This window comes from Letharia lupina (assembly GCF_014066315.1).
Source record: "Letharia lupina isolate WasteWater1 chromosome Unknown contig_9, whole genome shotgun sequence".
NCBI classification, from domain to species: Eukaryota; Fungi; Ascomycota; class Lecanoromycetes; order Lecanorales; family Parmeliaceae; genus Letharia; species Letharia lupina.
This window is the reverse complement of record NW_023502978.1, coordinates 1,110,400-1,137,130: the sequence shown is the minus strand read 5'-3', so window position 1 is coordinate 1,137,130 and position 26,731 is coordinate 1,110,400. Positions and strand designations below refer to the sequence as shown.

At 43.2% G+C, this 26,731-nt stretch overlaps 7 protein-coding genes across 7 annotated transcripts; 2 read left to right on the top strand and 5 right to left on the bottom strand.

Annotated features, from left to right (window-relative positions):
* Window positions 1-6,104: 6,104 nt before the first annotated feature.
* HO133_010818 (uncharacterized protein) lies at window positions 6,105-7,838 on the bottom strand (the record flags this gene model as incomplete). The annotated part of the gene is made up of 1 exon (XM_037301669.1): window positions 6,105-7,838. The coding sequence occupies one exon, from the start codon at window positions 7,836-7,838 to the stop codon at window positions 6,105-6,107; it is 1,734 nt and encodes a 577-aa protein (XP_037153303.1).
* A 2,354-nt stretch (window positions 7,839-10,192) lies between these two features.
* Window positions 10,193-10,576, bottom strand: HO133_010817 (uncharacterized protein; the record flags this gene model as incomplete). Its single annotated transcript, XM_037301668.1, has 1 exon — window positions 10,193-10,576. One exon carries the CDS (start codon window positions 10,574-10,576, stop codon window positions 10,193-10,195), a length of 384 nt encoding a protein of 127 aa, XP_037153302.1.
* A 552-nt stretch (window positions 10,577-11,128) lies between these two features.
* Window positions 11,129-12,022, top strand: HO133_010816 (uncharacterized protein; the record flags this gene model as incomplete). Its single annotated transcript, XM_037301667.1, has 1 exon — window positions 11,129-12,022. The coding sequence occupies one exon, from the start codon at window positions 11,129-11,131 to the stop codon at window positions 12,020-12,022; it is 894 nt and encodes a 297-aa protein (XP_037153301.1).
* Window positions 12,023-16,258: 4,236 nt separating this feature from the next.
* HO133_010815 (uncharacterized protein) lies at window positions 16,259-18,325 on the bottom strand (the record flags this gene model as incomplete). The annotated part of the gene is made up of 2 exons (XM_037301666.1): window positions 16,259-17,916; window positions 17,977-18,325. The coding sequence occupies 2 exons, from the start codon at window positions 18,323-18,325 to the stop codon at window positions 16,259-16,261; spliced, it is 2,007 nt and encodes a 668-aa protein (XP_037153300.1).
* A 2,581-nt stretch (window positions 18,326-20,906) lies between these two features.
* HO133_010814 (uncharacterized protein) lies at window positions 20,907-21,726 on the top strand (the record flags this gene model as incomplete). The annotated part of the gene is made up of 2 exons (XM_037301665.1): window positions 20,907-21,555; window positions 21,656-21,726. The coding sequence occupies 2 exons, from the start codon at window positions 20,907-20,909 to the stop codon at window positions 21,724-21,726; spliced, it is 720 nt and encodes a 239-aa protein (XP_037153299.1).
* A 2,133-nt stretch (window positions 21,727-23,859) lies between these two features.
* On the bottom strand, window positions 23,860-24,326 carry HO133_010813 (uncharacterized protein; the record flags this gene model as incomplete). The annotated part of the gene is made up of 2 exons (XM_037301664.1): window positions 23,860-24,027; window positions 24,150-24,326. The coding sequence occupies 2 exons, from the start codon at window positions 24,324-24,326 to the stop codon at window positions 23,860-23,862; spliced, it is 345 nt and encodes a 114-aa protein (XP_037153298.1).
* A 732-nt stretch (window positions 24,327-25,058) lies between these two features.
* Window positions 25,059-25,658, bottom strand: HO133_010812 (uncharacterized protein; the record flags this gene model as incomplete). The annotated part of the gene is made up of 2 exons (XM_037301663.1): window positions 25,059-25,374; window positions 25,600-25,658. The coding sequence occupies 2 exons, from the start codon at window positions 25,656-25,658 to the stop codon at window positions 25,059-25,061; spliced, it is 375 nt and encodes a 124-aa protein (XP_037153297.1).
* Between the last annotated feature and the right edge of the window lie 1,073 nt (window positions 25,659-26,731).

Sequence of the window (26,731 nt, the reverse complement as noted above, 5' to 3'; positions counted from 1 at the left end):
TTTAATTATTATTATCGCTATTATATAAATAATATAAAATTATCTCTTATTTAAATATATCTAATTTTTAATTTTAATTATTATTATAGATATTATTAATTTATTCTAGAATTATTAAATATACTTTTATATATTTTCTATATTTAATCTTTTTTTTATATATCGCGAGAAGATAGTTTAAAGAAATATAACTTATTATATTAAGCTATAATACTTTTAAGAGAATATTAAAAGATATATTAATTTTTCTAGATTAGCGATTTAATAAAAAAACTATAATTATAATATATATAATTTTATATTAAATAGCGATATCGAAAATATATAATAGATATATAAAATTATTATTAACGACTTTAATTATAAAGTGCTAGCGGATTTTATATAATTAATATTAGAAAAAGATAAGCTTTTCTTATTATTAGTAAATATAACTTACTTTCTTTTATATATATAAAGTAATAAAATATAATTATATTTAATTCTATATCTTATTAATTTAATATAATTATTAATTAAAATAATAATTAGAATAGTTATTTCTAAATATAGAAATCTTAATCGAGATATCTTATATATATATTATTTTATAATATAATATTATAGATATATTATATCATAAAATATCTCGTTAAGATCTTATATTATATTAGATATAAAATTATATAAATCTTAATAATTTATATTATATTAGAGTATAATATAATAGATTAATATTCTATATTATTCTATATCTTTTCGATTAGTAAGAGAAATTAAAAATAAAGTTATATTCTCATATATTTATAATATACATCTTTAAGATTTACTCTTACTTTTTTTCTTAACTATTTATAAAATTAAAAATTAGATTATATTTCTTATATTAGAATATTTAATAATTATTAATAATATATATTATTATTAACGCGTATTTAAATTTAGAAATCTATATCTTTTTAATAAAAGATTATAATATAAAGATTTTCTTATTATCGATATCTATTAGAATAATTATCTTACACTTTTTATTTATCATGATTTCAACCGGCATTCCTTCTCTAGACTTGCGCTAGGCTTCATTTAAGCTAGCTTCTTAGCGGCTTAATACTCTAATAACTTCGATATATATATTACTTAGTAACCTTTATAGTTAATATTTTATTTATATAATATTACTAATATTATTATTCGATATATAGTTTATTTTCTAATATAATATTAATTATTTAATATAGTTATAAGCTAAGCTATTATTACCTACCTGCTTCTATCTATCTATCTATCCTATCCTACAAAGATCTCTCAAATATCGACTACTTAATCGCCTTGTTGTGGAGGAGATATTCGGACGATTCCCTGCCTGTCTACCTGTCTGCCTGTCTATCTACCCTACCTCTGCGGGGATCTCTCAAATATCGACTACTCAATCGCCTTGTTGTAGAGGAGATATCCGGACGATTCCCTGCCTGCCTACCTACCTATCTACCTATCTGCCCTACCTCTATAGAGATCTCTCGAATATCGACTACTTAATCGCCTTATTATGGAGGAGATATTTAAACGATTCCCTGCCTGCTTATCTACCCTATCTCTGCGAGGAGATATTTCGACTATCTCTCGCTTACCTTATCTGTTACCTGTTTATATCAGTAAAGAGATCTTTACCTAATCCGTTATAAACTCGGATCAAGAAGAAACCCATCCTGAATCGTTATTAATGATTCAGTATTATCAGGCCTAGATTCGTGGCCTTAACACTACTATTTAGAATCTCAGCAACAACCGTTCCGCCTAGCCGCATGCGGCTAGCGCATTCAAATCAGTTTCGATTTGGTAAATCATCGGACTTTACGTTTTTGAACGAATTTTTTTTCGCTTTTTTCGGCAATACACCAAAACCACGAATCTATTACACCACCTCTCAGCACCTCACACTATTACTTTAAGTACCTTCCCGGACTATTACCCTATATTAATACCTCTATTATCTACGTCCGCAGGCCTACTACATAAGATTTGACTCAATGCCACAATCGGATACTAAGAGTATCTATAAGAAAAAGTTTAAAGTTATTATTTTAGAGGGTAGCAAGTATACTTTAGGCTATAAAGGCCAATATACTATAGATTATAACGATCGTCTCGCTATTATCACCTCGCCGTCGTTATAATTTAAACTATAAAGATATAGTTATTTAAGAGAAGAGATAATATTATAATTTCAATCGACATTTCTTCTTTAGACTTACGCTAGGCTTTATTTAGACTAGCTTCTTAACGACTTAGCACTCTAATAACGTCGATATATATATTTTTTAGTAACCTTTATAGTTAATATTTCATTTATATAACATCACTAATATCATTATTCGATATACGATTTATTTCCTAATATTATTTAATATAATAGTTTTATCTCTTAATAATAGAGAGTAAGATTATTATTTAATTAATAATATATTTAATATTATAGCGATAAGTATTAAACTTTATCTTTTCTCTTATCTAATTTATAATTATATATTTTATTATTTATAATATAATTTAGATATTTAAGAGAATTTTTATAATATCTTAGTTACTCATAATTATAGTATTATATCTTAATAAAAGATATCTTAAGCTTAATATAAGAGTTATTATCTTTAAATTTAATTCGCGTAAACTTTTAATCTTATAATATTAAAGAGAATAAACTCTTCTTTTAATCTTATTAATTCTTTATATATTATTTCTTAAACTTTATATACTATTAATTACTACTTTTCTAATTATTTATCTTATTATTAAAGCGAGTCTTATCTAGAATAAAAAGCTCTTTTATTTTTTATAATCTTTACTTTATATTTTAATATTATTATAATAATATAATATAAATAATAAATTAAATAGCCTTCTTTATAACTTTTAGAGAAATTTTCTCTATTACTCTATCTTATAAAGCTTTTATATATTTTAGATTAATTATATAGCGATCTCGCTATAATTAAAATATAATAAGATAATTATTAAAGCTAGCTATTAATTACGTATTCTTTATAATTACTTTAATTAATTAATATTTTATATTATAAGATTTAATAACTAAATTATAAACTTAATTTAAATATTACTCTTTATATTTCTTTTAAATAAATTTCTTAATATCGCGTAATATCGTATCTCTAATATTTCTTTAAATTTATTTTTTAATATTTACTAATAGAGTAGAAGACTAGCGAGTCTTTTTTTTATTTATATAAAAATCGATATAAGACGCTAAGATAATAAAATCGTTATAATCTTAAAGAAATATAATTATCGAGCTATAGATATTAAGATATTATATATTAAGTATTTTAATAACGCTTATTTTTTTATAACTCGAATTATAATAGTAATTATTACTATACTTATAACGATATTTTTATATATTCTATATTTTAATTAGTTTAAATTTTTTAATAACTAGCTACTTAGCTATAGATATTAAGATATTATATATTAAGTATTTTAATAACGCTTATTTTTTTATAACTCGAATTATAATAGTAATTATTACTATACTTATAACGATATTTTTATATATTCTATATTTTAATTAGCTTAAATTTTTCGATAACTAGCTACTTCTTAATATTAAGCTTTAAAAATTAATAGCGTTAAATTTAAGTTAAATCTATAAAACGAGAGTCTTTATCTATAGATAGAGATTTATTAAATATAATATTTCGGCGATTATTATTTCTATTAATAATATTATTAGAATTTTTATTAATATTAGAATTAATATTATAATCGCTTAATTATATAATAGATATATTCTAATAAGAGTCGTTTATTAAGTTAAAAATATTATTAGTTAGTTATAATAAGATATTTCTACTTTATAAATTAATAGAATTAACTCGCGAGTTATTTATTATAATTAAATTAAATAACTTTATATAAATAAAGTTATTAGAATTATAAGATAGTAATATCTCTTTTAATAGAACTACGTAGTAATTATATAATTATAAGATCTAGATATATAATTAATAGAATAGATAAATTAATTACTAAATAAATTAATAATTAAAGAAAGAAGAAGAGAAAAGAGAACTTATAAATATTTAAGACTTTATTAAATATATTAAATACTCGCTCTAGTTATATAGCTTATAGTTTAATAAGTAATATAAGCGAGTCTATTAATTCGCTCTAAGTACTTTTACTCTTATAGCTATTTCGAAAAAATTATAAATTATAAATATAAAAATACTTTTATTTTATTTTATCTTATTATAATAAAAAAAGTTTAATCGAGTATTTTTTATATACTTTCTAAATAGATAATATTAATTTATATCTTAAATAATAGTTTAATAAACTTTTCTTATTTAAGAAAAATAAATACTCTAGAAAGATAATATATTTTCAATCTTTTTATTTTTTCTAAAATAATCTATAATTAATAGAAAAAAATTCTATTAATTAAAATTAGAGTTTTTAATTATATAATAATTAAAAATAGTCTTTAATACTAAAGCGAAATTATTATTAAATTATTTAAAATCTTAAATCGTCTTTTAAACTTAATAGATATTAATAATATACGAGCTATTAAGTAAAAAGTCTAAATTAATAGAAATTTAATTAAACTATATTAGATAATATAATATAAAGAGAATAACCTTTTAAAATTATTATCGATAATTCGAGAAAATTCTTTAAAGATATTCTAAGCTTTTAGAGTTAAACTATATATATCTAGCGAGAGTATTTAATATTTCGCATTTAAGAGATAAATCTAATTATTAGAGACTCCTCGAGTTAAATTCGTAACTCGAGTTCTAGTCTTAAAAATATTAGAATATCTTAGATATTAATATATATAATAGAATAAGATAGAGTTAAGCTAAAAAATCTTAAATTTATATATATAATTAATTATAAATTTAAAGTTACTACGCTTTTTAATTAGATACTATAAGTAAATAAATTAGCGTTCGTAACTATTAAAACTTCTTACTCTACTTTAAATCATTTAATAACTTTATTATTTTCTATTAAAAATTTAGATTTTTTTTTAAGAATTATAGAGCGTAAACTACGCTTTTTAATATATTAAGAATTTCGAAATTTAATCTTATAGTAATTAAAGGATAATAAATTTCAAATATCGCTTATTAAAGATCGCTTATTAAAGATCGTTTATTAAATTACTCGATAGCTCTAATTAAAAAAAGAGATTATAAATTTAATTTATAGGCCTTTACTCGTACTATAGAGTATATTTTAATATCGTCGAGTCTAAAAATTCTATTCTAGGGCTCTAGCGTACTCGTAATTTATACTTTATATACTATAGCTATACTGTAATAATTATAATAAGAGATTTCTATATAATACCCCCGCGTAGAAATCGTTTTAAACGACGATTTTTTAAGATTATAAAAATAGAGCCTTAGGCTCCGTATAGAGGTCTGCACCGAAAGTCCTACACCCGCCAAGACTCTTACGCTTAGACTTCGAATAACGCTTTATCTAAAGGACTACCTAGATAATGCGTCTGAAGTTCTTCGAAATCGCATCTAGCTCTAGCCAGGTTTCGGGGCTTAATACCCTTATCAAGTTAAAAGAAGTACCTAAAGTTCCATCCATGCGCTGTAAGAAGATATTTCTAGGCTTCCCCTCTATAGGGCCGCTTTCCGAAAATAGGGTTAAGGCTGCACTAGTGCGGGTGCAGGACTTTCAATACAGACCTCTATAGAGGCATAACTCTAGCGAGTACGCTCGGGAGACTATATATTGAAAGAATTTTTCTTTTTAGCCTAATATAGTACCCGACGGTGTCGAGATAGCACCCGGGCAGCACCCGATACCTGAAGTTACGGAATCCGCTCGAGGCTTGCGAAGTCAGTCCGAGGCTTGCGGGATCAGCCCGGGGCCGGCCCCGGGAGCGCCGAGCGCACCCGGAAATTCGAGTCTGGCGGGCCGACCTCCCGAATTGTGATTGGAATATAGTAATAAGGATTCAAATGATAAGAACTTATATAGTCTCTTTCTCCTCGAGTAGAATATCGATGAGTTTGAAAATTATCAGACATAAGATATATCATGAATAACTCCGGCTTACATAACCTAGAACGCCTCAGCAGCTATATCTCGCTTCCCGCCTCTTTGGTCCAATCTTCGTCCTCCGCCAATAGACCTCCTTGTGTATACGCGAATGATGGAAACAACTTGGCCACAAGTTCTTCCCGGAGATCTGATCCAAGTTTAGGTGACCATGCTCCGCCAGAGAACACATAAGGCGATCCAGGATTAGCCCACCCGTGAGCCTCGCGTTCCCAGTCCAGGTCGGACGGCCCTTGCTCGGCTGCTCTCCGACCCATGCTCCAGATTCGGATCTTGTCCAGGGCGCCTGCTCGCAAATCTGCCCGCAGATCGCTCCGATTCTCATAGTCGTAATAAACATCATACAGTGCAAGCTGGCGGAGGCTGGCCTTGTGACGATGAATCAGTGCGGCGAGGCCGCCGAAATCGAAATTGTCGACAGATTTGATGGATAGATAGGTGAGATGGGGCCATGTGATGCTCTTGCCGAACGCATTTTCCAATCGGTCTTCTGTGCCAAGGTATGTAGATCGAAAACGCAGGCTTTCAAGGTTTGGCATCGTCTGTAGAAAGCTTATGATTGTGCCGGAGGACATGAGCTCCTGGACTTCATCAAGGTCGGCCAATTTTAGGTAATAATTGAAATGTTTAGTGCCGGTCATGAGTGTCTCGACCACAGCTTTCTCCTTGGGATCCTTGATTTCCATGACTATTTTGCTCAAGTCTCGAAATAGAGGGCCAGCGTCGGTATGAGCCCCAGAGGAAGCCCTTCCGTAAGCTATTGCCCTCAGAATCATTGTGCCCTGGTCCATGTCGAAGTTTGTCTGACAGGATCCTGTCTTCCATACTCTATCTATAATGTCATCTCTTGGCGAAATATCGAGCCTCTTGAAGTGCCAATTCCAACCGGGCTTAGGTTCAAAGTCATTTGGTGGAATGTCCTGTCTTCTGCGAGTCCAGTCCCATGATAGACCGGATTCAACCCGTTTGAGCTGTGGGAGACGGCCAACGGCGGCTTGCAAAATACCTTCAGCCGTAGCGAAGAGCTTTTGCTGCTCGGCGTGAAGCGACGAGTATTCCTTATAATGGAACTTGATTGCCTTTCGAGAGATTTTGGCGCAATCCGGCACGACCAAAGGTCCTGCGTAATCCTGGCCAACGTACAAGACCAGTGGATTGTCGATCAGCGTCCTTTCTCCTCGAAGCCATTGTCCAAATTCTTTTTTCTGGAGGAGCGGGCCAGAGATGGCTTTTGGCACGATGTGCAGCACTCGAACATATTTCCTGTAGGTATGCTGCGAGATAGCCTCGAGCTTTGCGTGGCTCTCTTCTGTGAAGTGTAACAGGACCTCTTCGAACACAAACTCTGCGGTCATCAAAGCAAGCTTTTTGTTGCATAGTCGTAACGATTTCAAGGTCGCGAGCCGATTAACTGTCATTCCGGGCTCCGTGTCTAAATCTTCCCTCTTGCCTTTCGTGGGCATATTGGCACATAGCTTGCGTACCAACGTCAAAAGCCGAAATTTGCGAATCGCAGCTAGTCGATTCTGCAGCCGTCGTTGCATGTTCTTTGTTGACTCCACGATTGAAGACGAGTGTCTCCGACTGCTGGTTGTATGCGACTGGACTTGGGAGTTGGAGACTGATTGTAAGGCTTGTACGTCAGCAGTGGTGGACGGACTGCAGTCTCTGTCGGGTGCCCAAAGCGAGTCTTCTTCCTCATCGTCAATCATGGAGACGATGAGGCGGTAGACTTCTAGCGGAATTCGGTCCATCTTAGTATTCTTCAAGCTTCAAAAAAAGGCCTACGCCGTCAGTGCGCTTCCCAGGATGCGGAGACGACAGTCATGCGGGGTTCCAAATTCTGTGTGAAAGGCTATGATGCCCTTCAGCCTTGGGGGTCTACTCCCCGCGAGGCTGCTTATTCCCTCCGTAAAGGTGCAGGATAGAATGCAGGGTCTGACCAAAGAAACCTAGTGCCATGCCTAGCCGCATAAGAAGGGCTGAGGTGGGGACGGCGCTTCGACTACCCCCACGCTGGAGAGCAGTGTGTTGAACTCCGGTATCGTTGTCCAGCTTAGCGATTTGATCGGATAAATCCATGTCTCAAAATAAATCAAGAGATCTTGCAGAGGATAAATGAAAGATGAAGGATGTAGGAGTGGAGGCAAGAGGTTGGAGAAGGCTTGGTGCAAGATGTCTTGCGCTAGGCCAAATCTGGATGGACCCCACTTCTTTCACTCTGAATTTGTGGAGTTCTTATCATCATGCGTGAGATCATATTGGTGTTGACTGTATACACATAAATGGAAAGGCAAACGACATTTTAGATGTCGTTATGACTTCCCTGCTTGTCGGAAACCCCGGCTGTGCAGTCAGCATTCTAGTTCCAAGACCCTCCAACGCAATGAGTTGTCGCTGGCCTTCTTCAATAACATTGTCCTATCATTCATTATACTCCAACACTGAGACAATCATCGAGGCAGTCATCACCTTTGCGCTCGCACTCATACATCAGATATGCCTGCGTGCGAGGCTCGCTAATCAGATCCATAAAAATTGGCTCGGCCTCCTCTTGCTCGATGAGCTCGATCGAGAGACCAACGCATTTGGAGCGGAAATGAGGAGTCCTTGACTATGCCATCGGCACCTATTTCTTCACGTGTCTCTAGCGCGACCTCCAGGGAAGCAGAGCTGGCGGCAATGAAAGTCTCGCTCCAAGGTCCATGCGCTGATACCTGCAGACTCCGCCCTCGATGTAGTGCGGAACTTCTATGATCCCCTTGCGAATAAGTCTGAAGGCTGGTTTGTTTTTCTTTGCGTCCTCTTGGTCAGATATGTCACTCTCATTCTCGGAATCCGGGTTTGGTTCGGTTGTAGCATCTGAAGTCTGCGGATAAATCTGCGGCCTTGAATTTATGAAGATGACTTTTCAGGTGACGAATGAGCCCGTCTTTGGTTGGAGTATTGCCCCCTGAGTTCAATCCCATGATGTATCTTAACGGCAATGTCTGGATCTTTGACATTATCTTGATTGGCTTTTGTGGTATTCAAAAAGTGAACGTCGATTCATTCTTGATCGTACCGGGTGGCCATGACGGTGGAGTAATTCAGTACTTTTTGCACTAGTTCCCACTGTTCACCTCGCATTGGTGGTGAGTCGTCGACCAGAAAGACCTTATTGTAGCGCTCGAGAATGCTGAACCGGTCTTCTACTGCATGTCACTCGTCATCTACTGGGGTTGGAGGAGGTGGTAGGACGATTGTCGGACGAGAGCGCGCGTTCCCTAGTGCTATTAGTCGTAAGTAAGCTTACACGCGACATCGTGCATTCCAGGTTGAGTTGTGGGAGACCTGTGATAGAGCGTTGCTAACATAGGAAGTTACCCGTGTTCATGGCGCTAGGATATCAAATACCGCTAAACGAGTGTAGGAATATGAGTCATTGATTGTAGCTTTTCAGCGAGTTGAATCATACTGGCAATCGCTTTGTTCACACACAAGTGCTCCAAAGATGAGAATATAGACTACAGTGGCCACATATCATGCGCTTTCAAGCTCATGGTTGAAAGATATTTTTCTAGTCCAGAAGTTGTCCAGATGAAATCTGCGGCCGCGTACTAGGAAATCCACTACAAGTACACAAGATTCTGTCAAAGGTGCCTGATGCTCTCGAAAAAATAATTCATGAACCAGCCCTTCAATCCGCAGTTTCTTCTAATCATGACATCCAGCTCTCATACATGATTTTCCTGAGTAGACATCCAGCCTATGCGCACTACAAAACAAGCACTATCACCCGGAGGTTGACGATTACCCAAGAATACGCACTTTACGCCTGCTAGACACACAGGTCCTTCCCTACATGAAAACGGGAGCAACGAGTTTCGCAAGGAAACAAACTCAAGGAGCCAATATTCATGTTCTAAAGGCCTACGTACGTACTCTGAATTTTCAATACGTATCGCAAGGGAATAATTATCCAACTTGTATGAAGGTTTTGGGGAAAGATCATGTATGATACGCACTAGGCACTGCCTAACAGATCAACACGACCCTGAATTGCCTCTCTAATCCAGAATACTCAGTTTTAGCACCGCACCGACCTCTCCCATCCACCACAAACCCTTCAGAGCAACTCCGCACCAACAATTTGACCCGTCCAGAAATTCCCAACGCAATCCAGCAGCAGCTCTGGGAGAGTGATGCCTCCGTCACCACCCACAATGGGACCCACAAATAATTTCAACAAAACAGCCTTCATCAACCCCTTGAAAGAGAAGAGTACCTTTCCACTATCAATGAGACCCGCCCAGAATGCCAGAAGATAGAACACTGTCACCACAAACACAGGGCCGATCTGCTCACCGCTCGAACCTTTGAAGAGAGCGAGGATGATATTGTCACTCGTGCCGGAAGACTCGGGTTGGGCGACTTCAGTGGAGCCAGCGTAGCAGACGGGCTTCTTGGAGGATGAGCCGTACGAGGCGGATGTTTGAGTGTGAGATGGCATGGTGATTGTTTCTGGCTTGTTTTTGGTGGTGCTTTTTCTTTTCTTTTCTCCTTCTTTTTCTGCTTGAAGATTGTTGAGGTTGCTGAGGGGTGTCTCCAGAAGAGAGGTCTGGTGGGCAGATATATCGATAAATACGCTCCCGCATATGAAAGAACAAATGAATTCAGGAGTAGTGAAAGGCTGTGGTAGACATCATCATTGATGCCTAATATCAAAGAAAAACTCAACAATGATATTCTTCATGTCATGAGGACGCAAATATCATTGCGTACAACAAGATTGGCCTACTCTTTCTTCAGAACAATTGGAAAACGAGAACAGTATCTTACAATGCGAATGAAATAGCCAGATTTCCGTTTTGACACAAAGCCGATAGAGACACGAGCTTTGTTCGCTTAAAACAAGAGGGCCACAAACGATCCACAATCCCATTCTTCACCTCAAGCTCCTCCCTCCTTCCGCTCTCCAGTCACACTATACACCTCAGCAGCACAACCTCTCAATCTCCGCCCTCCCTAACCGCACGTCCACCTCACAATCTCCTTTGCGGCAATGGGATCCACAGCACTCAGATCCAAACCTACCGTCCACAACGGTGCCCTCCACAACATGTACAAATCGCAACAATCCGACCGCTCTCGCCACGACGACGGCCGCCGCTCGCCCGTTTCTCCTATAGAATCGAACGGCGAAACATGGAAGTACCCACCGCGCGCGCAAGCCCATCTGAAAGGACTGGGGCCTCTTCACGATAAACCCCACGGCGAAGCGCCCAAGGACCACTTCCGCTCCCGCCCAATGTCCTACTACGATGGCCTGCCCGCTTCACCGGAGCCAGATACCAAGGCAGTCTTCGCCGACCTTCCCGCCGCGCCTGCCAAAAAGAGGCTATCCCGCCCCTTCGAGCAGCCGTATCCCACGTCTAATCAGGGGCGCCAGGCGCCAGGAAAGGGACAAACCTCCACACCATCCGCTGCCGTACCGATGCAAGCTAACCTGTCCCGCGCAGATTCTCGTCTTCGCCGCCAACCGGCCGGATTCTCGCATCCGAAGGCTCCGGCCCCGCTGGCGATTCCGCCGCCGGCCCACCAGTCAAGACGTCAACGCGAGCCGAGCCCCTATCGAGAAGACCAGGCTCCGGCACAGCGTTCCGTCCGTCATCAGGGAAAGCCAGTTTCCGGCCAGCGCCCGGCTCGTCATCAGGGGTGGAATCCGCTCCAGGAGCCAGCTCGTCAAAAAGGTACCGTTTATGTCCAGCGTAAAGATCAGCGTCGCGGTGACGACCTCGAACGGCAAGGGGGGCTCGCTCGCTCGAAGAGTCGGGCGAAAGACAATGATCCTGAGTACAAGTCCGGACGGAGATGTTTCTTCTCTCTTATGGTTATGATGATCTTAGTTATTGTTGTCGTTGTTGTTATGGTCGAGAAGAACAAGAGTCGAGGTTGATGGTCAGCGTGGAGGTACTATAATGAGGGCGGTTGTATAGAATATATATTGTGTCAAAGATCGCGATGCCTTTTCTTTTGCTGTTACATGCAATAGAATAGGAGTATATATCAGAAAAAATGGTTTTATGGATCAAACGCTTCGGCTTGAATGTCTTCGAAGTGATAAAAGGACAAGCATCCCCTGTCCATATCCTCGACAGATCCTACTCGCCCTGTTGGAGATAATCTATCGATTATAGATGAGCTGTCAGTCCAGGTAGTTTTCTTTCATAGACGAGTGTCCATCGCACTCAGCAGATTGAGACAGGGACTGAACAGCGGGAGAGGGTCATTGACCGAGTTAACGCTCGTGAACAGCCTCATATGAACGATATCATATATCCCTACCAATTCAAGCGGTGGGTCCCCCACGGCATCGGCAGTCAGACACGAGGAAGGCCTGCTAGGTACTGCTTCGTGGGTATGTCACCCAGTGCCACTATCGACTTCAGCAATATTGGTTTCATCCTGGTCTTTGCGCATGAGTCGATGGATGTCGTAATCCAATGCGTCGTTCCGAAGGAAATGCTGAAGGTTCAGCCGTGTTGCAGAAAACTAGCGTCGACCAGTACGTCCTTCTCACTCGCCATTGTACGATCTCGAACCGTTCGCGAGAGCTTGAGAAGCCCTGCTTACTTTTAGCACAATGGCAGGGACACATTTATGGCGCACAAAGAATTGAAGCCCCCGAAGTTCTGGCAACACACGTGACGTGACCCTTTCTTCAACTGGATTCGCCATTGATGACATCTTTCTGCGGTTTTCTTACTCCACTTCTTGCCGGGCTGCGCTTGGGTTGCGCTTGGCATCGATTTGGTGAATATCCAATGATCTTTGCTGTGGGTATTGCTGGGGCAAAAGTTCAGTACGCGTATGTGCGGGAGGATCGATAGGCACAAACCTTCTGGGTAGGCTTTAGCGAAGGCGGTATTGCCAGAGAAAAGAGTTACTGGTGTCTCAAGAAGAGAGACGCAGCTTTCATTACTACATCCTACGCTCGGTAGCAAAGACGCTTGAACTAGTCCCTTTGTTCGGACTGGAGGAGCAAAGCTGATACATGGCAGCGGTAGCTATTGGGGTGGAGCCAAGATCGCTCTTATCAACATCATACATTGACCATATTACTCGGTTGTCGGTCAAGCTGATGCTTCTGCAGGGCTATCACCTCGGGCTAGCAAGCTCAAGATACCAAGCCAACCTCAAGATCTAGAGCATTGGAGAGTACTGCATACCACCAAAAACGTGGCCTCTCAGGCCCGCAGAATAGACTTGCCAAGCGGATAGGGCATTTCGTTTCGGCCGGAACTTTCCCTCCCTGGCTTCCTTTCAGCCTTCAAGCCCATAGAAGCCACAGCCATTCTTCCGTGTGTCCCAGTGTGGCGCTTGGCTCAACGGCCCATACCACAGGGTGGAATACCCGTCACTCAGCACCCTGGGAGACAGGTTTAGCAATGTGATTCAATAAAATGATTCAAAGCGGGAGCAGCCTTACAGCCCTACGACTTTACTCAATAAGGCAAGAAAGTGAATTACCCCAAAGGGTATTACACGTAATTATCTGTGCCTATCTGATGGGTAGACTTTAGGGGGTTTCGGGGAGTTACACCCCGGAGAAACTACGGTGCGAAAACCTAATTAGGCAACTATGCATTTGAATCACTGTTTCATAATATAAAACAGTGATTCAATTTGTGGGTGATCGACGACGCTAAGTATTACCCTGTATGGTTAGCCTATTGAATTATTACCTTTTTCGTTTTGAATCATTCTTTTGAATCACATTGCTAAACCTGTCTACCCCGTATACATTACCCACGTTATCAAGGAAGCCCTTTATGCGTTGGGGAATCGATTGCGCTTCTATTTCCGGAGACATGACATCATATTCATGCTTCCCACTCAATTATTCACTTAGGTACTTCAGTAGGTAATATCTCGTTCGTCCATCAAAATCCGGGTATACTCCATGGAATGCGCCATACGCCAAAAGTCGGCAACAGACCCGCGATGGTCAATCTATTTTTCTGGTTTACTGAGAGGCAATGATGCAGTGGTAAGGGGTCCTGAGCCAGATTCCGCTGTCCCGACGACCTGGATTCTTTTCGCACGGGCAGACTCTAACATGATCTAAGCTCCTAAATCCTTGTTCCCATGCTTCCCGTGCTACAGTAGTAGCCACGGCCTAAATACATAATCAACCGCCGTGTCTTGTCAGTTGGCTGGGATTGTGTTGGAATTCAGCAACTCAGCCCTGTTATGCTTGGCATGAACTATAAGTAGCAGTACTCCTCCATAGAAATACAACAAGCCGTCATCAAATTCATCAGATTGTTTAGATTCATGTCCCTGGATCTCACAGGGCCAAGGTGGGTAAGGGCAAGGGTAAGGGTAAGGGTGGGTAAGGGCAAGGGGTAAAAGGGTGACACGCAGTTTTACGAGCCATGATGACACCCCATAGCTCACCGCTGCCTGCAGCCTAAAGTACTTTGAGCTAGCCGATCCAGCGGGCCCGCCTTAGTATGCGGCTGATTGGCCCACTTCTAAGGTATACGGAGGTGGCTCAGCCGCCACCTCTGAAAGCCAAGTGCTATTGCATATGATAAAGTACTTCCTTGAGCCCCCTTACGAAAATTACAGCCCGAAAGCATTCGGCACATCACACTTCCTCGAGGGAAAAGATGATCACTTTACGCTTTTACTATATAGGCTCTCGTCTCCCCTCATTTCCACACTGTTCTGAATCACATACTCGATCAATATCAAGTTCCGAATCAAGCACGTTACCGTCATTTCTACCAACTTCGATAGCGTCCCCACTCGCTCCCCCTAGCCTCGGGCCTTCCCTCTGTACCACCTAAAATGAAACTCCTCCCCCTCCTCGCAGCCTCGCTCGCAGCCACAGCATCCTCCCCACCCACCCTCCAATCTCGAGTTACCAAATGTTCAGAGCCTACCGCCAGCACTGAATGTTTTCCAGCCCCGCGCCGGCACACCTCCGTTACGATCCTTCGTCGCATGCAGCGGCCAAGACCCGATGAGGTATCCCTGCCACCGCCAGCCTCAGCGAATGCCGGCGCATCCGCGTCAAGCAACATCGCCAAAGACAACAGCTCAACATCCTTTACTCCACAAACGATACCTTCTCCGCCTGCTTGGGTCCTGACACTCGAAGACCTCGTCACTGCCATCTATCGTATTGTCATTACCATCCTCACACTCTTCAATGTCAACATCACTTGGAGGATCCGCGGTGAGTGTCAGAGGAGTCCTGCGTACGACACCAAGACTCACGTGTCCAATAGCGAACCAAGATCGTCGACCTCGTGGGTTAAGGCATGCATGGGCCGGTGTGAGGTTGGAGTTTGTTTAGAGTAAGATTTCTGCTGGGTATGCGGTTTTTGTCTGTTTTGGTTGGATAGCGAGGAAATAAAAGGTTAGAGGATGAGAGGATCATGCCTCGTTTTGGCGACTGGTGCCCTGATTTACTTGCAGTAGAGTAGATTCATTTCAAAAGACCGTTGTTTTCCCGACGTGAAAAGTTGCAGACGAGGCTCTTCAGTAACGGAGGAATGATAATAAGATGCGAGATATCACGGAAGGAGATCGTTGAGGAATCGGAAGGTTTGTTGTGTCTGCGTTCATGGTTGATGAGTCGTAAAGGCGATGTTCGAAACTACCATTTTGCGCGGCTTTCCATTCCACACCCGCTGAGACTTTAAGCACCTGGACCCGGAAACAAGGACGATACTAGAGGTCAAAGATGCTGTACCGCACATGCGATCCTCAAGAGAAAGCATTCGATCTAAATACAGAGTTTTCCGCATGAATGCTCCTTTATGCTTTTAGGCAGGGAAGAGAGCCGATCTATGAATATGACCGTGAATGGAAAAAGAACATAACTTAAAACACTGTAAACTCTTTCTTCGTTCATGGGAAGTGCCGCGAGTGTTAGCTCAGATATCAGCTACTCCATTCCTTCCAACCGTGGCTCCTGTGCTAAAAATCGCAAAATCTTGAGTCATCCCGTAGACGCCAATCATTACATCTTTACTTCATCATGATATTTTTGAAAATGGCGGCGTTACTGCAACATTCACATCGAGCGCTGATGATATCGCAGTATCCAACCTCATACCAATAGAGGGAGGCTGTCCGGACACCCGCGCCATTGCTTTTCCTCAAATGCAATGCCGGATTAGCCTGTACCGAGATCCATCGGAGTGGACGGCCTACGGTCAGCAGCTCGACTTGCGTTTCCGCGTTGGTCTGAAAGAGGTACTGGTGGAAGAGGCTTTTTGCGAAAGTTGAAGCCATGTTCATGATTCGAAAGCTGTGGCGTCCAGCCATGAAAAAAATTCGAGGTAGGTAATCTAACAGTATTGGCACTATTTATATCGTTTCGAGAATCTGAAATTGGTCCTTGCCTGTCTATAGTCACTGATTGTCCATACCGAGAGGAAGACATTTGAGCAACTAGTGAGGCTCCACTTTCGATCAGGTGGCCTTGGATTCGAGTATTGTTATTAAGTGGCTGGCTTGTATCCATAGACGGCCATTCCGTGGAACAAGCAGAATTGGACTGCTGCGATGGTGTGTCGCTAGCATTTGGGTCCATGAGCGGAGCTGGATGCGAAAATGTATCGTTGTAAAGATAATCAGGTTGGAATGAGTCATTGAGAAACGCTGTTGGGTTTAGAGGAAGGTCGTACTGCGGGTTTGGAAATCCCGTGCTAGAATTTTGGACGTTACTCGAAGAAAGCGACCCAGCCAGAAGTCGTGAGAGTGGAGCACGCCGCCGCGTGTGATTAGACAGTGATTGATACGTTGAATTTGACAGAGGTACCACCATAGCGGCTCCTGGACTTCGAGGAGCCGTGGAGACCTTATCAAAGCTCATCACTTCTCTACCCGTTGTAGCCATCGAACCCTCCTGACTCGACCGTATCCACTCATAGTTACTGAGCTCTAGCGCCGCCTTCGCGAGGACTAGCGCAGGCTCTTTACCCATCTCAAGTCTCAGTTGTAGGCCTTCTGCCAATGGCATTTCCCACCGAAGATTGGATGCTACCAAAAGAGGATGCGATCTCAAAAGAGCACGCCAGGCGGCCTGCACTTCGGGCTCAAGCAATAGTCCCCTAATCGAGTTGCTCAATTCCCACGCGCCCATGTTCTGACCGTGTCTCCAATGCTCGTTGTCGATATGATTCAATCGATCCGTGATCGAGATGAAGATCATAATACAAAGTCCACAGGAGAAGTATTTCTTTTTGGAATCATATCGCCATCGGTCAGTAAGTGCTTCGCCAACTTTACTGTGAACACGATGTAGCGCCAGATGTCTGACCATGTCGCTCCTTCTTGATTTTTTGAGGGGAACCCCGAATTTGCCGAAGCAACTTGAGATGTTGTGCCATGCCAGATGATCCGCGTCGGGATCTGCTTTACCACAAAGTGCACATATCAGGCCATTCTGAGTAGGCTCCACCGGTCCATGTGGCATGCACAGATAACCTGTTTCATGTTCTCTTTCATGCCTTTTCCAGCCTTCACATTTGTTTATCGGTCTGGAATGTTCCCTGTAAGTACACCAATGTGCATGATTAGACTCATCATCGCAGGCAATCCCCTCGGGAAGCTCAGGCAAAGGGATGCCATAGCCTAAGGAGCCACCAGAGCTCCTTGGGGTACAATAGTTCGAATTACTACTGAAGACAGCAGAGGGGGTGAAAGAGCTGGTCGAAGATCTTAGGCTAAGGTTTGTCGAGGGCTGTCGTAGATGGCGTGATGTAGGCACAACGGGGGATCTGAAAGTGGAGATGGTGTTGCTCAACGTGTGCTGCCCATTGAAATCACCTGTGAGCTATAGTCAGCGACAGGCCATCGGTAGGAAAATTTGGCAAGATCATCACTGACTGGTGCGAAAACTGAGAGTGAGCCATGCTAAGATGTCGCTGTCGCCGCAGTCTCTCAATGTGGAGAGTGCCTCAAGCTGCTGATTAGAGAGGCACCCTCGACCTGCCTGGTACCGGAAACCCGGCTCAATGGACCGCAGAAGTGTAAGCCAGGCAAGGATCTTCTCGTTGTCGAAGGATAGAAGCTCGTCGAGGGCTGCTTGTTGCTTTGGGGTCGGCAATGTGTGTGGCTGCACGTCCGAGGGGTCAGAATAGATAAGATTGGGGTCCTCAAATGAATGAGGCTGATTGGCGTAGAGAGAAAGTAGGGCTGGGCTTCTGACTAATGATGATGCAGCACCTTTCTGCATGATTGCGTCTGAGCAAATATTCTCTAGATGTCAGAATTTCAATGCAGAAAGAGCGCTTCATGAACTGTTGCCATTTTTCCTTTTTTTCTGGAGACACGACAGCGAAACGATGACTTTTGTTAACCATGGTAAAACCGCTGACCTCCTGCGCCGCTGGCTGGCAGTCCGCAGTAGCATCATTTGCTTCGGACTTTGGCAGGAACAGGATCCGCGCTTGTTTCATGATCGGATTTCTGGCCAGGAGGAGTTGCCAAAGCTGTCACACAACGCGCGATTGAAAGACTGCATCACCTGGAACTCAGTTGCGACATGCGACGGTCGAATCAGGCCCTTTCTCTCTCTCTCTCTCTCTCTCTCTCTCTTGGTACCTGGTGCTGCTGGTGGTGCCTACGTGAACTCTTCACCTGCCTCGACAACCATTTCACTTTAGCCTAGCCATCATGTTGAAGACAGAACATACATTTAATCAAAGCCTTTCTTATTCTAAGTAAAGACCTCCTGCGAATCTCTACCTGCAGATCGTGACTTTCAATGGCCCGCTTGGGAGTTCTTTGCAGAATGAAAGGATGGCGAATGAATTTTCGGAAGTGGCCTCAAACCTGGGGCTCGGCTTTCGGAGCTACTCCGCCACAAGATCCCTGGGACACCCCACCGCTTCTTGAAACTTGAAGTCATGTGAAGCAATCAAACGATATCTCATTCTAGGCGTATTTGGTAACATGAACACTCGATCGTACCCATCAAGACCGCGATCCAATCAAATTGCCACTCTCTCTCCTGCCAACGCTACGACGAGAATATTAAGTGCCATTTATGTAGCAGCATTGACATGATACTAGACTTTCATTTGGCACTGCTGCTCACAGCCTGACAGCTTTAGCATGCTACATCATGTTCTCTGAAGATTTTTGAGTCGTCGAAATGTATGGAACATAGATCTATCATTACTGGTGATCACGACGCGAGATATCAGTAAGAAGCAATCAAATCCAATCCAATCCTATCTCCGACGTTGAGGTCGGTGAGCTTCATGTCGCCATCGATCACAATTTCCATACATCATCGTCGATGAGCAAGCTCGCTGTTTCAAATTATGCATGTTGCCGTTCCTTATCTCTTCCAACCCCCCAAAAGCGGTCGAGGCGCAACATCCAAGTACATACGCCTATTGCCAACTCTCCGTCACCGGACATCGCACTCCAGTTGCCCTGAATCTCGTGAAGCGACCAAAGCCCGATGAGGTATCACCGTTACCACCTGGCCAAGAGCCGACCATAGAGACGAACAACGACTCGTTCAGACAGCCGCCAATAGCTGCGAATAGTTGGTACGAGGAGGTGTCATAACCCATAGCCATGAACATAGCCTCCAGTAGCAGGCTGCTGACGAGGTGCTTGAAGAGGAGGGACAAACGACTCATGCAAAACAAGCTAGTCGTGACTGTCGAATGCAGCCTGCGTGTGCTTCTTGTTCACGAAGTGGAGCCTTGTGCCATTGCTGAGCGCCGGTGATCGATGCCGGTAGTGGTGACGTGTTTGCCCATTTGCCCTGGCTGGGTGCGAATACCATCTTTGCTATAGAAGTCAGGCTCGTCGAATAATTCTGACTGGATCAGAAACACTTGGTGCAGGTTGGATCTTGATGCATGGTCTTTCAATCGCCAGAGGTGCTGAATGAGTTTGCGGACACGGAAGTCACCTTCCACGCCAAGACCTTTCAAGAGCGTGATGGAGCGTTGAGAAGTCTTGGAGACGCCATGTTTGGGGCTACGGTGGACCCCGAGAACTAGCATGATTAGCTGATATTCGTATGTACAGTCGCTAGGTTTGGTGTATTTAGTGGCTCGTTGAGGATGGTTTTGGAACGATCAATAGCTGAATGTTAGAAGAGAGGTAACCGGCCGTCGTTTGTGTTGATGTAAACAACGAATAACACAGCAAAGATGATACGAGATGTGTTGTGCCCTACAAACATTGATCACTTGGAAATTTGGGATGAAGAAATAGACGATTGGGAGGACCCAAGATCATTTGATGCACGACTGCACAAATTGTGGGAAGAGGAGCGGGACTTCCATAACAATCGCCAAAAGATTTGATTATTTGTGAGTAAAGTAAACAGAGAAAGTCCATCATGCTCCGCAGTGTCGGCAATGATTTCGAATGCACGTTATTACCAGTATCAGAACACTGCTCTCAAAATACTCCGCCAAAGCCAGTGGCGAATTGAATTCTTTCATCTCCTCTCGATTAGACTAGCGTGACAAGCCCTAGCGTCCGAAGTGTTGAATCTATCAGGTACCTTGACTCCGCTCGCTCCAACCATCAATGCAATTCATGAATTCGAGGGCCATTGACGAAACTGCTCATACTTGAACATCGACAGCCATGTAACAGATCCGTTGGGCGACGAACTGCAAAATCCTTTCCATCAGCCTGTTCCTCACCTGCAAGCCGATGCGCAGCGGAAACTACCATCACTGCTGCAACCATAAGGTGTTGAAGACCAAAGCTTTAGTATCATCATTCTGACAGTTTCAATACAATCGAACTTATTCGGACCACCGCTCTAGCACTCAACAATGTCTATCTCAACCACACTCCTCACGCTCCCCTTGGAGATCCGGCACCAGATCTACTCCTACATGCTCCTCAACGAAAACATCATAGACATGATAGCGGCAAACGTGACCCGCCCCCAGGAATACGGCTTGTTCCTCGCCTGCCGCCAGCTCCACTTCGAAGCCTTCGACTACTACTACAACGCCAACACCTTTCAACTCTCACTCTGCGATCCTACCTACTCGCCCAGTGAGTACCTCCATGGGGATCGTATCCTCGTGGAACGTCTCGGCAGCATGCGCAACCTCCACGTGGAGATTGGGCCCATGGAGCGCAAGGACGTCGGCAACACAAGCCAAGATGTCTACGTTCTGCGATATGAGAGGGAGCAGCGTTGGAGACGCTTCGTCAAGCAGCTGGCTGATGTCCATGAAGGTCAGGCGGGATGGTTGCTCCGGAGTCTGGTCATTGTGGCTCGTTACACACCTCGTGTCCCAATTCAGACCGGTTGCTTGAACGATCAGCCGGTACGGCCCCCGACTCACCCGTCAGTGTTCGAGAAGAGGATCGCGGCCTTGGCACAGTTGGTGAAGCTTTTGGAGGATAAGGTTGGGAATCTCACGATCGAGATACGCTCTGGTTATGTTTGGACTCCGGTGGTCCCGATCGGTAATTATCCGTACGACGTGCTAACGAGCTCGACTGTACCTCGACGCTAGAGCTTGCAGATGTGGATGTTGTCAGAGTTTTCTACGGTGAAGCTTGCAAGGCTATCAGCAAAAGCCAGACAAACTATTCCTGCACGGTATCTTCGTTGCTGAGCAAGGAAGGAATGGCTAGGCTTCATGTGGTACGGACAAGTGTCTGACAAATGAAGAAAAGGTTATTGATTTTGTTCCATACGATGCAAATGCCGGCACGAGACTTTATTGTTCTACAAAGCAGTATTATCAATGTTAGCAAGTAGCTCCAAGACTCTTCTTCGAACCTCGCAAAGGCGATATCATTACAACAGTAGAATGCTCTCAATGTTTGCTGCTAGTTCGATACTGAAGATGTGCCTGAGCTTTGTGCCAAGCGTATACATGCATCATGAGGCAGAGAAACAGTGTGCACTCAGAACGACTTTCAATGTGATCCGTCAGTCTACTTTACTTACTAACTCTTCGCGCTGCCAGCTCGCTTGAGCGACATTGATCTTGCATTCCATCACATTACATAGGGTCTTTACCCTACAATTTTTTCACAGGGTCTCTAGGCTGCTGTGGTACTCGACAGATATGTGTAACTTGATCTAAAAGGGATTGACAGGAGGCGATCTTCATCCTTTGACCCATGGCTGTGATTCATCAGGAAAGACGTAACTTCAACGAGGTTATCGAGAATGGAATGCTAATATATCCAGTTATCAAGAACAACTGCAAGAATTGCAATCTTCTGTGTCTCGAAGCCGCTTTGAGAAGCACTGCCTTGACTATTCTCTGTACAAGTTCGAAGGTTCTCACTATTTGCAAGGTTTCGACTCGATAGGTTTTATAAAGAAGTGTACACTAGTATGTCCAATCATCAACAATAACTAAAAATGCTGTCATTTCGGTACCTCGAAGCCGCCTTGAAAAATGCTGCGTTGACTATCCTCTGTGCGAAACCGGAGTTTCGCACGGTTTGCAAGATTTCAATGCGATAGATTTCTCAATGACCTGTATGCTAATACGTTGGAACATCAACAACAATTACAAATGCTGTAACTTCGGTACCTCGAAGCCGCCTTGAAAAATGCTGCGTTGACTATCCTCTGTGCGAAACCGGAGTTCTTCACTATTTGCATCCTTGATGCACCGGCGCTAGTCACTCACGTCTTCAAGTGTCCAGAGGCACCTAGCATCGATAGTTTCGGGATCAGTACCTCATCTCCTGCCAGTTTTTATCCACTCATAGCTCGTGGCTCCTTCCAAAACTACGCTCGCCATGATCCACGGCAAGTCCTCGGGACCTTCTTCAATCCTCGGCCTCGGAATAATGAATTCTGTGATTGACTTGGCAAGGCGCAGATACGTCAGATGGGGGTGAGACTCGTCGCACATGGACCCAAATGTCGGAGCAGGGTCTCAAACCACTATACAGATGGTCGGAGGACATTCTGCTCAATACAAATTCAGTCAAATTTGCACGGTGTCGGGTGGCAATGGCTTGCAGTCCAGACACACGCAGGGCATAGAATCAGTGGGCAGCATTCTTCAAGGCTAGGACGTCATAACGTCTTTTGCTCTTCGGCAAATGTTTGCGATCTAGGAATCGGTATAGGTATGTATTTTCTAAGGGCAAGCATGTCTGCTTGATTTTGTTCCAGTGGTTTTCTTTCTTCGAGACATGCTCCCATGAGTATGTACTTCCCCAACTTAACCAACACGAACATACGAGAAAGCTGAATGCAGAAGTATGCTATGTAGGGTTCATAAAAGCCATTGTCACGTCGTGAACAACCAACACTCTTCAAAGATTAATACTTTTCGAGTTTCAGTCGTTGTGATTGAGCCAGGAAAAAGCCATGTCGCCGATCGTTACAGGTAAAAAAGTGGCCAAACTCAAGAAAACACTGTGGGTACATCAGATTGGCCAGCCGTTACGGGCAGACTATACTTGATAGCGATCAAGACCTAAATGATTGGCCCCAGTGGCGGGTGGAGATGGGTAAGATGATGGAAGTGGACAGAGATGGTGTGGGATGAGGTAAAGTAGGGTGAAGGTTGGCCGAAGTGTTGGAGGACTCATCAACCGCGTATCAAGATGAAGCTACGATTGGAATTGAATATATTTATGAAAACTTCTACAGAACCAAGCGCTCAGGGCATTGACCGAATTCAAATGTACACGGCTAATTAAACGAGTGGTTTGTATACTGGAGTTACACTGTCAGATTCCCACGATGACTTCTCAGCCAGCACCAATGTGATTTACAGTCTTACTTTTTTGCTATGCACTCGCCCCTGCTATTTGCGCGCTTGCCGTGTTCCCAGCCCATTCCTCCCAGACTCTTATGCCCGTCGAGCCAGCGAATCGTGCGCCGGTGACAGACTCCGCGTCTGCTCGTGCTTGAAGTTTCATGAAGTCGTCGCTACTGTGAGCACCATTGACAATGTCCTGACCGGAATTCCAACCTAACCCTTCGATGCACCTCCTTAGCCCATCCTCGTGGGTAATTGCGAATCATGAAACCTCGGCTGGGTATTGTGCGCTGGCGACTGCCGATATGCTCCGCATACCGAACACGTCACTGGAGGTCCGCGTGGCAGGTTTGTGCCGCAGTGGCCGCAGTAGAAGATGATCTCCATCGGCCTCTCGGATGGCGCTGTGGAAGGAGAGACTGAGAGATAGGGTCTGGGTTCGATCTTTTGAGCGATGAGGGCTCGGTCTTCGTTTTGCCGTGAGGCGCGGCCCATGGTGTTTGTCTATGGAGAGGGAGGAAGATGGCGATGGTGATGGTGGTGGTGGTTGTAGAAATGGGATTTGCTTTGATTTGGGGTGAGGTGGTGGTCGCGTTGCAAGTAGTAGATGGTAGGCGCGTAGGAATTGAAATGGAGGCAGTCAATTGAAGTGTTTGGAAGAAAGATAAAGTGTGCAGTGATAAAGCTATAAATACTAAATCCGTCATATAAAATTTCTAGTACGTTGATTTGCACGCCGAAGTTCTGTAAAGACAGGTGGAGATTCTGGAAAACAAAAACTGAGGGCAAACCTCCATGGTTATGCTGAGCGCCGGCGAGAAGAAAGCGATCAATGGCATAATCATCATTCTTTGCGCAGGGATTTGGCGCAGGGACAAGGTAGTTACCAACATGGAACAAAGGCGCAAGAGGTTTGTTTGCATTGTTTGTCAGTCAAAGGCTGCAAGTGTGGCGTCCGGTTCAAGCATGAAAGGTCCAAAGCGAGAACAAAGCATGAGATCACACTTCGAGCCAATAATGCTTCCACTGGAGAAAGAAAGGGCCTGCACCAATGGTTCCGTCAATCAGGCGACGGGTCTGGTGGGGAAGGGGGACAATAGAGACAAAGTGAAGCCTGATCAAAATCAATTCGTGGTAGCGGTAGTGTTACTAACTTATGATCTATGTGAACGCGCGACCATTGTAGCCGCAGTCGATTCATTTCATCAAGACTTCTAACCAAGCAGCTCAAATCTCCGAGACCAGATAGTTACCCAGCATGGCCCCATTTGGAAGTTGTGTGAAGCCGACAGCCTTGCGCTCCAAGGACCTCGGATTGCCAGCAAAGGGTCCGCATCGGTCGCATTTGTCTGGTGCTATGTGACCCAGGGTCCTTTGGCAGGCGTTGCAGTAGAACTCGGAGACTGGTTTTCCTAAATAGAAGAGTCGGTTGTAGGAGAGGGAAGACTTATCTTGAGCCTGACTCTCGGCGTTCAGATTGATAGCGCTGATTGCGAGCTCGCTGTATTGACGTCCGAGGTTGAGGTTGGAGTTCATCTTGATTCTGCAGGGAGCAAAGATGGTTGCTTTGCTGAGGGTGTTGCAACGCTTGAGAAGTCCAAGATGGCCTGGGGATCATAGGTACTTAAGCTTACTTACTATGTGCCACACAATGACAAGGAATTCTTATTGATCCGAAATACAAGCTCTTTCTTCATTCATAAAGAATGGACTTTTAACGCTAACGCAATAATGAGAAAGCTTTGAGACTCTTTGACCATCAACATACATAAAGGGTCTTGGCGCGAAGGGCACAATGCGTGTCGCTGATTTGGCGGCTCGAGTCATTCCATGTACTCGTACTAAATCCGAGGCCACCACGATTCCCGTTGGACCATTTCTCGGAGCTCAGAAATCGGTTCTAAAACCTAGTGTTTGTCGTGGATAATTAGCATTCAGCGTAGACACTGCGTGCAAAGACTTGGATCGTTTTTCTGAACGAATAAAACATACACCATACAACAAAAAAGGCACACGAAAACAAGAACAATAAGTTGTGCGTAGTATACGACCGAAGATGCTACTGGTCAGAAAGGCGTGAGGTTTTGACATTCGAGCCTTGCACAAAATTGTCGGAATCCGAGTTAGCGAAGGAGTTGAAGACTATGAAAGCCATCCTCAAGCCAGGTGAGGAGAAAAAAGCAGATCTATAGCTTAAGCATTCTTCTCAATACGGATGACAAGGTGGCGCAATGGGCTTCCAATAGCCCAAAGACAAGTGCAGCACGTCTGGGAACCGCCGAGAACAAGTCTGGAGGCAGTAGTAGGCTGTAGGTCAACGATTGATTGGCACAGTCCGAACTTAGCTCTACTGTAACCTGATCACTCCGCCCGGATCTTGTCGCGTTCACATCGCACTTCAAGTCTATCAAGAGTGAACGCGATTTAGTAGTACGGCGTTCTCATTTCGCCCCTCACTCGTGTCAACTTCGCAGCGACATAAGAACTCTCACGTCCTGTCCAAGTTCACAAACACCAGTTGCACTGACACTATAAGGGACCTTCCACTCCATGACCCTATCCCTAGGCTCCATGCTAATTTACCGGACTGAATGGCCGTGCTTTGGACGCTGTGAGGTGGCTGGACTTGGGAGGAATGAGTCGGCGTCGAAGATTTCGAAAAAATTCTTGGAGCTATTTCGAGCGGTCGGGAGACGGCAAGCAGCACGATCGGTATGGAAAACAAGAGAGTCGAAGTTTGAGGAATCCCGGAACAAACGATTTCAAGAAAAGAGATAACCAACTTCCATATGCATTTTTTCAGTATATTCGTGATATTCACCATTTCACTTTGGGGCATTGAAGCGGGCCGCGATTTTTCATCCTCCGTACCCTGACTTGACGGCATTAAGGAAAGACAC